A 13072-nucleotide genomic window follows, 5' to 3' on the forward strand; every position below is an offset into this window, starting at 1 on the left:
CAAGAGCTTCTTTGGGGCTTCATGTCTCCTCCTGCGCTAAACCAGAGCTATTTCTTTACCTCATATCCTACAAAGGCAATGTAGGGCCCTGATGTTAACTACAGTCAGATGGGACCTGCAAATTTAGCTTCCCTAAGGCTCAGTTTCCTCGTTTGTAAAATTAGGTAGTTAGCGGTATTTTCTCTCGTAGAGCTACTGTGAGGATACACAAGGTAATGACGTGGCTGGCCCAGAGAACATGCTCCTTCACTGTTAGACTGTCCCTTCCTGTCTCTCCCGAGGTCCTGTAATCCTGTCTCTCTTTTCTTCATCCTCCTTTCTTTTGCTCCCCGATTCCTTATAACTACTTAATGGATCTATCTATCTCCTTTGAGTTACTCTTTTATTTCTTTCAAAATTCCAAAGGAAGATTAAAAAAAAAACCACCTTATTTGTATGAAACTGACAAATGTACTACAGAAGCCCACATAGCTGCTATACTTTGCAGATGATGGGTCAAGAGCTGGCTGCTATCTACAGACTTCACACATAATGTTTCATGTGAGTTGAAAGACTTAAATAGTACAAATAGTTTCACATGTTATTTCACAAATATTTCACATATTTATTTCATAAGTCACAGACTTCAGAACAATCTATGTATAAATATGGTTTTATTTAAAAAACAAAAAACAAAAAAGCAATTTCAACCTCTTTGGTCTCAAGTAAAATTGTTATGATTTAGTGACACCATGTGGCTGCACTTTGCTTTGCATTCTCAGAAGAAAATGTTCCTGCGTGCAGGTTTGCTCTATACTAGTTCAATTATGACGTCAAAGTTGTAGGTACAATTCACACTAAGTATGCACTAAAATGTTTCCTTTTTTAAAAGTGAAACTATTCCTTTCTTCCCTACATCTGGATAAGGCGTTGCTTGAATTCTGAAGATGCCAATCACATAAAGAAATAAAGCCTCAGCATAATCCTAGCTACAATTCTAAAGCATCCCGGTGAACCAATGAGTAAGTGCCTTCCTCGAAAAGTAAAGGAATGTATCAGTGCCCAGTTACAGAAGCAGGGGAAAACAAGAGAGAAAAGAAAGAAGACATGCAGCTTTTGTATAATGTTAACATGGTTGGGAAAGAATGCTTCCATAAATAGCAATGTTTATTTTCTCATTTGTTTTATGTCCTGTAGATCTATAGCACTCTGTGGGTACCATAATCTAATGAAGATGGGTAAAAAAAAAAAAAAAAAATACTGCACCTAATGATGGCAGAGATGAGGAGGGACCTGGAATGTATGGTAGCAATAAAAGAGATTAAAGTGTCCTATGTGAAAAAACAGTGCAGTTTTAGTATCCCTCTAATGAGGCCTCCTACAGTAGACCAGTTACTCCTGAATAACAGTCAATGTACACCAAAGAAAGGCTAACTATCTAAAACAATGACCAGAAAATATCACTCCTTTCATCTCAAAGAATACCCGCCTCCCTGCTCAGGCCTTCTCTGACCACCTTTTTAAAATACCCTCCCCAACACCTCCCCTGGACCCCAGTCACTATCACAGTACCATCTTCACAACACTTAAAATGACTTGATGCATTATCACTTGTTGATGTTGGTTTCTCCCAAATTCCATGACAGCAGAAACCATGGCAGTCTTCTGCAGGTGTTATGGCCTCGGTATCAAGTACAGTGCAGAGCACAAAGTAGAGCTTACTGCAGAATGAGTAAGTGATGAATGAGTGAATGAATGAACGAACTGATAAATAAATGAAGAAAAATCTATTTTCTTAGCTGGTGAAGCATGCCTGAATTTCTTGTTGTAAGTGAAAGTAGAACAATTCTAGTGAGATATTTATCATCATTTATGGCCTTTAATGTGACCACTGAGACCAGAAGACAGGCCGGCAGATGCTCTATAACATCCTTTCTTTTTTCCAGGACACATTTGGCACTTTATAATATCAAAAGGAGGGAAGGGAAACTACAATAATTACAACACTTTCAGCAATAGACAAAGAAATCAGTGAAACAGAGTGGAGAATATGCTAGAATTTAGCATATGATAAGTATGACTGTTCATATTCATGTGGTAAGGAACAATTATTAAATAAATGGTCTTAGTCAACTGACTATTCCTACTGAAAATACACACAAAAAATATTCTGGCTGAATTAAATATCTAAAGACAAAAATAACAAATAGTAGAAAAAGTTTATAAAAATATAATATTCTTTAATGCTAGAATGAGAAACACCTTTTCTAAACATGATAGCAGACCACCAGGGATCATAAAAAAGATTAACAGATTAGACTACTTAATGTATATACATATGTATGTATGCAGGTATGTATGTATTTTTTGGACTTCATTTTTTAAAAAGTGAAACTCTATATGGCAAAAAGTACCAGTGAAACTCTAAAAACTAAAAACAAATTGTACATGACAGGCAAAAGGATGGCATATGTGTGTGTGTGTATACATAGATATCTCAATGTGTATACGTCAATATATCAGAATAAGTTCTCCCAAGACAGAAAAAGATAATTGTGTCAGAAGAAAAATATGCAGAAGACAAAAACAGGCTTTTCATAAATGAGAAAGAACAATGGCCATTATTAAAAACTATTCTACCTCATTGATGATAAAAGAAATCTAAATTAAAATAAGTTGTTGCTTTTTTTTTTTAATAAATCAAGGCTCACAATGGCAAAATGTTGACAAGCTTACGTTGGTAAGGACTCAAAGAAACAGCACTTTCATGTGTTATTGGTAGAAATTGGGTACACCTTTACCAGAGGGCAAGCTTTATCAGTATTTAAAATATGTCCTACATTATAATTTTATAATAAAAATGTCATGAACAAGACATTTCCATTTCTTGTACTTAAAAACAAAAGGGGCCATTTGCAACTATGTGGATGGAACTGGAGGGTATTATGCTAAGTGAAATTAGTCAGATAAAGACAAAAATCATATGACTTCACTCATATGAGGACTTTATGAGACAAAACAGATGAACATAAGGGAAGGGAAACAAAAATAATATAAAAACAGGGAGGGGGACAAAACATAAGAGACTCATAAATATGGAGAACAAACTGAGAGTTACTGGAGGGGTTGTGGGAGAGGGGATGGGCTAAATGGGTAAGGGGCACTAAGGAATCTACTCCTGAAATCATTGTTGTACTATATGCTAACTAATTTGGATGTAAATTTAAAAAAAAAATTTTTTTAACGTTTATTTATTTTTGAGACAGAGCATGAATGGGGGAGGGTCAGAGAAAGAGGGAGACACAGAATCTGAAGCAGGCTCCAGGCTCTGAGCTGTCAGCATAGAGCCCGACAAGGGGCTCGAACCCACGGACCGTGAGATCATGACCTGAGCCGAAGTCGGATGCTTAACTGACTGAGCCACCCAGGCGCCCCATTTGGATGTAAACTTTAAAAAATAAAAAATTAAATTAAAATAATAAAAAAATAAAATAAAATTACAAAAAAAAGGGGGGGATGCCTGGGTGGCTCAGTCAGCTGAGCACCTGACTCCTGATTTCATCTCAGGTCATGATCTCACAGTCACGGGATTGAGCCCCGAGTTGAGCTCTGCACTGAGCATGGAGCCTGCTTGGAATTCTCTCTCCTCCTTTCTCTCTGACTTTCCCTTGCTCACAGGCATGTGCGCGTGCTCTCTCTCTCAAAATAAATAAATAAACTCTTAAAAAAAAAAGAAGAAGAAGAAGAAGACAGAAGCCCGTTTTGTGTTAACTGAGGTCATCCCTCTGGTGCCACATTCCTGTCAAGCCACACCCTTCTCAATACTCTTTCTGGCCTCATCTTCAGTCACTGCTCCTCCTGACTCCTCCCGTGTCTCTGACCAGCCCGTACAGAAAACACACCTGCCTTCTAGTCTTTTCTTCTCTCTCTTCACAGGCATACCTGGGGGACGGTGCTTGCAGGCCTGCTATTCCTTCCCTCAACTCCCAGGTGTGGCCCCAGGATCACCTTGGTAATTCCAGCTACTAGCTGCCTGCAGGCTCTAAAATCCACCTCTACCCATTCACACCCACATTCTCAAGTCCTCTCCTATTTTAGCACTGTTGTATGGCTGCCAAATTATTAGCACCATGTTGAGAAACAGCCAGAAAGTTTTTTAAAGCACTCCATATTTGTCACTCCTTATTAGTGTTTTTTGCTCAGTCCTTGGCTCCAGCATCTAGGAAAGATGTGGAAGGGCTTGAAGAGAGCTTACTAGATAGCCAAGACAAGGTAAAGGTTGGAGAATTTATGGGTAGAGCAGAAATTGCCTTTTCCTGAGAAAGAGGAAGCTGGTAAGACATAACGTGGTTCTGAGTGCATCTGAAAGATTATACTAACGTGGACAAGTCAATTTTCTTCATCCCTAGGTGGGGGCTGAGCAGGGGGAGTTATTAGTCTAGACTTTGGCTCTAGAGAACAGTCCCCACTTAATCTACAGCACATTCCTAAAAAAGGGCCCAGAAGACAGAGCAGATCATTCCCTCCACTCACTATTATGGTTGGAATAATCACTCTGACTTTGAAGCCTGACATTATCCTTATTGCCACTAGATAAACTCTACTACCTTGACGAAGTGAAGTGCTGCTAACTGAACTACATTCCACATGATATATATAAATGGCAAATTTTATGCCATATATATTCTGTTACAATAAAACATGTTTTACCAAAATGAAAATACATTAAATCCGTTAGAAACACACCAATACGCAGGTTATGAGATAAAGCAAACCATTTAAGGCATGTTTTGGACTGCTATGTATGGACTGGCAATATGGAAAAGTGTTAAGAAGACTAGGCTCCTGAGGTCAGGAACAGTTTCCTCATAGTGAGAGCCCCCATGGCCAAAGAGGATGGCAAGAACGAATCTCTTTCTCTGAAGGTCAAACACCAGTTGAGAGCCTCAAAAATTAGAAAAATAAATAAATAAATAAATAAATAAATAAATAAATAAATAAATGCAATTTAAAAATAATAAAAATAATAAAAACAAAAACAATAAAAATAAAAACCACTACTGACCGAGCCTCTCCTTTGGGCCAAGCACTGTACTCAATGTTTGTACATATGCCGTGTCATCTAACTCCCCACAGCAGACCTCATAAATGGTGTTGTGATATTCCTGTTTTTTTGCTGGTGTAGAAAACTAGGGCTTGGAGAAGCACAGCTTAACGAAGATCACCATGCCAGTATTCAGTGAAACCAGAATGTAAGAAGAGCTCTATCTAGCTCCACAGCCCATGGTTTCTATGACACAGCACTGATTTCCGTGCAATCCAGCCAAGACTCAGAGAGAGCCAGTTAGTCTCACACTCCCCAACTCACAGTCTCCTCTTCTGTGCATATAGTTGATGTAATCTTTCATCAACACCTCGTACCCATATCCTTCAGGATTAACCTCACAATTCAGTTTCCTGATGAAAAACAGGAAGTTACCTCTGCAAACAGTACAGAACCACGTACCACTCCGAGACCTTTCAAGCACTAATATATATTTTAACAAATACGTGGATAAAAAGTGCCAATGAATGTATATACATATTAATGCTGAATCAATTCTCTTCATTACGCAGTCAGGGCCTTGACCCCACGAAACCTGTGCTAACATTTATAGAGTACCTACTGCATACGAAGTCACAGCCTGAGTACCATGCAAGAATACTGAAAGATTAGAATCCATACTCCTTGCTTCCAAGACTTTGTAATTTTAGTATCAGAGGCAAGACAAATACTCAAAGGACACTGAAAAACAAAGGTGATGTACAAATGTGCAAATTAACTAAATAACGCAAAGTAATTTATATGTACCCAGTAATGTTCCTGGAAGATGTGTATTTAGAACATTGTTTAGACAGTCAACAAATGAGTGTGAAGATAAGAAACACCAAGTATAAGACATCCTTGGATAATCAACTGAGACTTAGTCTTAGGTTCATTTTTAAAGGCTACCAAAATTCCCGTCTATTACAAAAGGCAGTTTATAAAGGAATGTAGTAATTAACATGTAAAAGTGGTTATAAATCTTTTTAAATTTATTTCTTAACTACTATGGATATCAAGATTCTTTCCTTGTCTTGTTATCACCATCTCTAACACTATCTTTGCTCAGTTTTTCTTGACCAGGGCTGGGAACTGGCTATACCAAGACAAAAACCAGCATCATGAATACAGCCAAGCTCTACAACACATAAAAGCTACATCAATAAAAAGCAAGGCCACACAGAAGAGACTAAATAAGGAAAGGGGAGTATAAGTAATACCCATTAGTAAATAAGGTGAAGTATATTTTCTAAAAGCCAGAGATGGCGAATGAAGGCATAAATCTCCCTCCACACGGTGGGAATTTCCGAGGGGGTAAAGCATACAGCCTCTGTCATGGCTACTATTATATTCATGATGATTTGTTCTGGGAGTCCAGTTCCTCTTGTTTCAAATTAAATGCAACCCATACAGTCCTTCAGTCCACATCAGATGCTTTGGTTGCTATGTTGCTTACTTTTTAATCCAATACAACCATAATAACTTGAGTCAATGCAGACTCAATCTTCTCCTTCAAGTTGGGGCCCCTCTGTCACTCTCAAAGTATCCCTAGGCAGCTCTGAGACACAAAATCTTCACTCAATTTCTTGTCCTTCTTTTTTTAATCCATTCAAAACTCCTGATAAAAGAGCAACTGCCAGACCTGCAACACTTTAGTCTCTCTTTGGGGAAATGAAATTGATTTCCTTCATTTTTACACAAGAGGATCCCTGGGTAACAATATTGTGTCCAGTCATACCCATAAAAAAAAAAAAAAAAAAAAAAAAACCAAAAACGCAACATTCTTTACTGTACCAGAAGGCGGAGAGCTTTTGTGGAGTTTCTTTGGTGGAGGTTAAGAATTCAGCCTGATGCTGTTAGGTCCTAAGTTTATTAAGTATAAAGGTTATCTTCTGACCTGGAGAGTAAGTGCTATTGGGCACCCCATCTGCTCCGAATCAGTCAGCTGGGGTCATGATGAGGGTAGGGATGGGAGTGGGTAAGAGGCCAGAACCACATTGCTCCTGGTTTACACCCCCAAATACCTTTCCTTCTCTTCTTGCCACACCTGACTAAATGAACCAATCATTTTCTGCTTTTGATCTTTTGACTCTAAGATAAGGAATACCTGAGGGCAATTTCCAAAGGGAAAATTACAACAGAAAAGAAAAAAAAAACAGCAGAACTTTGGGCACCACCTTTTCCAACACCCAAATTCATTAGTTGTATAGGTTTTACAGAATTCAGGTTTAAAAGATGGCCTAAACCTAAAGGAAGAATATGAAATATTAGAACAGTAGCTCATCAACATTTTTTAAAAGCAACCTTCTATGGGATTACAATATGTAACAACAATAAGAACGAAGGTGCTCTAGTTGAAGGGAGGGTGTGAGCCTGGAGCCCCACCAGCTCAGCCTCCCCTCCCAGCCCAAACCACTAGAAACACGTGGTTCTGTCAAACTCCACTGATAAGCACCAACCTAGAGAAAGAACACAGCTACTCAGAACATGCACACTAACATATAAAAATCTCCTCCTGGCTCTGAGGACTACCAAGGAAGCGTCCAGAAATATCTCCCATGGCTTTTGCGGGAAGAACACAACCCCTACCAATCACTCTGCTTTCAGTATATAGCATGGAGCTTAAAAAGCATCTCTACTTCTCAGTGTTCGCTCTCCCTTCTTGTTCTTATGGGCCTTCTGCCGAAGTTTGGCACAAAATACTGTGGATAAACAGTTCCGCAGTATACTCTAGAATTGAGATGCTTAATTTTCCATATTTTCTCTAAGTTTTTTACTTGGGATGCATTTAGTAGCTGATATCCTGAAAAAGTCTTCTTCCATGAGACAGAAAAAAATGTAGTCCATTTCTCAAAGTCCAAATCTCCTTAAATAAACATCAAAATCATTAATTAGCCATGAGAACTAACCTGCAGACACGGGCTGGAAAATATAATTTCTGCCAAGAACGACACAGATACTGCGAATGATCAATCACTCTGATCCAATCAAGTTCATCCATTGACACTTCAATGAAGTATGAGTAAGACCTATGAATCAAAAGGAAAAAGGCAGAAAAAACCATATTAAAATAACAAAACCACATTATACTTTAATAAAACGTTAAAGGGTACAAAAACTACAGTATTCACTAATTACATTTTCTGCCTAATGGTTATATTATTCTCCATAACAATCAAATTCAGAAAATAATAACATCTGCATAGATCCCTGTATTGTAGCGTTCACCACAATGTATCGAGATTATCCCTCGGGCACGTCTGTATGCTTTAGTAGACCACAAGCTGCTTAAGAACAAGGATCACGCCATATTCATCTTCACATATTCGGGGTTTAGCACGCTGTTTGGCACATATCTGGCACACAAGACATTTGCTCCTTTTCAAACAGAGCCAGCTACCTTGCTCCTACTACATCAGCAGATTAATAAACCCATGACAAGAGACAGGACAGAAAACAGACAAGTAAGAGGTATGCCTTCTCCTTCTGCCTTCCCTAGTCTGGGTGCTCAGCCCTATTCTCTCAGGAAAGCCAACTCAGAATGGTTCCCAGGAAAGGCCAGCTTATCTCCTGCTCCCTCCCAGTCTCCCACAATCCCACATATACATCCAGCCTGAAGAAAAATAAATGACATGGGTGAAGAGATAATGTGTGTTTCTTTGGGATACAACAAAGAATTTGGCAGCTAATAATCCAGCAGTAATGAAAACAGCCTATCACCCTCCCCTAGTCAGCTACCCTGGACCATTAGATGCTGGTCCCATGCTGAACCAATCTATATTCCCCTGTCATAAGCCAAATTTAAATTTGAGATGCAGTTATTACTTGTACTGTAATATCAACAGGAACAATCTCGGAAGATTTAGGTGACCATAAATGTCAGCCTGCAACCAACAGTTGTGACCAGAAAAGGTCAGCTTATTTTGTGTCATCCCCTCATTTTCTGCTGCCCCCTCATTCCCATTCATTTTATCGCTCGGTCTCAAACTGGTTATAACCTTTTATTGAACCTCTCTGGGTTATCAGAAATGCAGGATATAACTTTACAACACATGTCAGAATCTTTTGGGCTTAAGATTCTGCATTTTTCACCTTTGCTTAGAATGATAACCACTTCTGTGAGAAAAGAACTGCTCTGTGGGAAAGTTAAGTCCCCCGTGAATGTAAAGCACATACTAAAACAAAGTGGCCCATAAATATTTAACATCATGGAAACGATAATAACTACTTTCAGTTTCAAACATACTAACCTTTTCTTTTATTATCTTTATACTAATTTCATTATTAATTAAATGAGTGAATATACGCAAAGCTTTGAGAATAGTACTGATCACATAAAAGTAATGAAAGTGCTATATAAGTATTATTATTGTTATACTGTTATTATTAATCCAGAGACTCTTGGAAATGATATGTGAATTAGCTCCATTTTGCCAACTAAACATCATATTATATCCAACAAGATACATATCAGAAAATACATTCTTTTTTTTTTTTTTTGAGAGAGAGAAAGAGAGAGTGTGAGTGGAGTGGGGGGTGGGGGGGGGGGGGGGGCGGGGAGGGGGGACGGAGGATCCAAAGCAGGCTGCACACTGACAGCAGAGACCCCAATGAGGGGACTGAACTCACGAACCGTGAGATCATGACCTGAGCTGGAGTCGGAGGCCTAACTGACTGAGCCACCCAGATTCCCCAGGAAGTACATTCTTAATAAAAAAGAAACAGATGAAGATAACCTGGGGACCTTGAACACCTATGCTTATGGGAAACACTGACTCCTACCTCATAAAACTTCCTCATCTTTGGTTCAAATGGCTTAAAAGAGTGATGGCCAGTGGTGCTAAGAGAAATGAATTAACGTGCAAGATTTACAAGGTATCATCACCATTACTATCAAGTCCTCCATACCCAGGCTCAGTGGCATGAGTAGGGCCTAGGAGACTCTATAAATTTCTGGGTATGTAGGGTTTAGGTTAATGATGGGCAGTGATGAGAAAGACAGTTCTTGGTCACCTATACTGCTCTAGTACTTCTGAGCATCATGGCTGAACCCTAGAAACCACAGTGGGTGAAAGTGTCAGAGGTACTAGAAGGAAGGCAGAATCCTGAAGCCACTACAAAACTGGGGGGTTCCTAGCCTGGAGCCCATCAAATTTTTTTCACAAACTTCCTTTGTTTTCAGGATGATTATTTATACATATACTAAAAGAGAACTTATTTTCTTCATTCATAGGGTAAAATGCATTTAAAAGGTTATAATCAAGTAAATAAGTAATGGTAACCCAGGTGGTGAAATACCAACCACTGAAAGTAATATTTTAGACGAGTATTTTTAAAGAGTAGAATGTTCACAACTACAAAGTGAAGTCAGCCTTCAGACATCGAATCTTCATTTTATAAAACTATACGGTTTTACAGGTTTTTGTTTTGTGTATGTACGTGTGCGTATAACTAGTTAAATATATACAAAGTTGGATAATTACATCTATACTAGATATATGCAAAGATTATTAATGGCTGGCAAGATTACTAACAATTTCTATTTTCTTCTTTGTGCTTTTCTATATTTTCTATGTTTTCCATGATAAACACATATTCATTACTTTTATAAACAGAAAAAAAGCAAAAAATGTTTTTTTAAAAGGAATATAGCCTTTCACTCTTCTCCCAGAACTAAACTTCAGGAGAAATGGCAAAACAATCCCAAGGAAATAAAGCATCAAACTGTAAAATCAAAGGAGATGACCACAAAATGAGGCCAATTCAATCAAATATAATGTCATTTTCTGTCCAAGTCATGCTAATCACTCACCGGCTATCTCGGTCCCACAGGAGTATCCGTATGTGATTGATAATAGATGGCTGACCTAGCTTAATCTCAATGCCAGAACGGCAGTCATCATCAATTGGGTGCCTAGAAAATCCATGATCCAAATCATAATTTTGAGTATCACCATCTAATAAGGCAGACTTCAGCTCCCCTTTTACAACCTGGGCTCCATACTTCATAGTTGCAATATTTTCTTCTGGTACTACAGTTAAAAATAGGAAAGCAAGGTTAATGGTTACTTAGTAAATTATTCTATATTGTAGGGAAAAAGACAAATTCTAACATTCTAGTTGATTCTATTATGTGCATTTAATCAAAAGTGGCAGAAACAAGTCTATAGAGATAGAAGACATGGAATGTCTACGAGTGTTAAGATACCACCTACCATTTAGATTTAATGACGCCAGCATAGCCACAAAGTGCCTAAGACTAGTGCTACGAGGAAGAAGCTGATAATAGTAGGAAAAAAAACAGGTACTAGGGCAAATAAACCAGCTCTGCAGAGTTCACTCTATTAGGAGCTTTAATTTACTATCTACAGGACAAAAATGCCACATAAGATGACCTGTACCCACCATCTGGACATATAAAAGCAAAGCAGAGAGGTCAGATATCTGATAAGACAACAGAAGAAGACACGTTCCAATACAGCGGAGATACTGGACACGAACCCTACACACAGACATGCTGAAGCAGTTAATCTAGCTAACAACAGTATGTTTAAAAGAAGATCTATTTTTACTTTAATTGAGATTTTTAAAAACGGAAATTCAGTCTGTCATCAAAATCATTATTATGGTTATAATTAAGCCCCCTCCCCTCTCCAACACTACTAGATTTATTAAGTGTCATTTGTTCCTGGAACTCTGAAGTCCTCTATGCAAAGGCTGCTTCACAGAGCTAGAGCGTGTTTTCTAGGTGCCGACATTCTGACTGACACTCTCTGCGGAAAGACAGGAGGCAGCATAAAGCAGATGTTGAGAGCCTGAGCTTCAAGGTCAGAGTTCAAATAGGGGCTACACCTTTAACGAGGCAAATGACTCTGGGGAAGTTACCTTCTCAGAACTTCAGTTTCTCAACAAGGCAGTATCTAGACCCAGATGTTTTTGTTTATTTGTTGCAAGGATTAAATGAGATAATGTTTGTGAAGCACACAATAAGCTCTCTAAGAAAAAACATCATCATTATTATTATGAAACATATACTAAAAAACAGACAATAATAAGAGAACTAAGTAAGTTCACAGACTGTAAACAAATACTGAATTCTCACAGTACAAGTACATCTCAACTATGTGATTTGAATAGGGGAAAGTGTGAGCTTAATTAGACTCTTAGCGAAAGGGGGTTAATTCATCACTGCATATTTCTTCCAAAATGTGGGTTTTAAAAACATTTTTTGGGGCAGCTAGGGGGCTCAGTCAGTTGGGCATCTGACTTCAGCTCAGATCATGACCTTGCGGTTCGTGAGTTCGAGCCCTGCATGGGACTCTGCAGTGACAGCTTGGAGCCTGGAGCCTGCTTCAGATTCTGTGTCTCCCTCTCTCTCTCAGTTCCTCCCCCACTTGCACTATCTCTCTCTCTCTCTCTCTCAAAAATAAGATAAAAAAAAATTTTTTTAACATTTTTCAAATGAAGCCAGGTGAAGGGAGTGGCTCCAGAAGATAACAATAAATGCTGCTGACAATGGGGACTGGACAGGTTTAGTTAACTTGCAAAAGGCTAAGGCAACTCAGAAAAAAAACAAAAGAAAACAAAACCTAGTCAGGCTCAACCTTTTTCGTGATGAAGTGATACAGGTTTAGAATTTCCTGAGTTCTCTTAGTTCATGGTAATCATATATATGCATTCTTGTAGTCTGCTTCCAGGAGCCCTGCCTGCCACCTGCCTTGTAAGGGTTTCTGATGGGAAGACACACTTACCCCTCTCTCCAAACCCTTCCCAATAGGGTCGCCTGAGACTCAGAGGGAAGAAAACAGAGCCTGGTACGGTTTAAAAAAAAAAAAGAAAGTTGGATTTAAAGTGAGAAAACCTAAGTCTAAGACTCAGGCTCTACTCCCCACTCCCCCTGAGTGAGGCCTGTCAGTCTCTATGGATCGGTTTTCTCATCTACAAATAACGCTGTGCCCAACCCACTCACTGGATTACTGTAAAGATCATACTACAAATAAGATATGCTAC

At 38.7% G+C, this 13072-nt stretch overlaps 1 protein-coding gene across 6 annotated transcripts in view; it reads right to left on the reverse strand.

Moving 5' to 3' along the window:
- The window catches only part of BTBD9 (BTB domain containing 9), a 413308-nt gene that overhangs the window by 350634 nt on the left and 49602 nt on the right, over positions 1 to 13072 (reverse strand). For all 6 annotated transcript variants that reach the window (XM_042938624.1, XM_042938625.1, XM_042938626.1 and 3 more), the window contains exons 5-6: positions 10875 to 11094; positions 7972 to 8091 (exon numbers count right to left, since the gene is read on the reverse strand). In XM_042938624.1, the coding sequence (XP_042794558.1) occupies positions 7972 to 8091; positions 10875 to 11094 (340 nt within the window). The remainder of the gene's footprint in view (positions 1 to 7971; positions 8092 to 10874; positions 11095 to 13072) is intronic.

This window comes from Panthera leo, chromosome B2 (genome assembly GCF_018350215.1).
Source record: "Panthera leo isolate Ple1 chromosome B2, P.leo_Ple1_pat1.1, whole genome shotgun sequence".
Lineage (NCBI taxonomy): Eukaryota > Metazoa > Chordata > Mammalia > Carnivora > Felidae > Panthera > Panthera leo.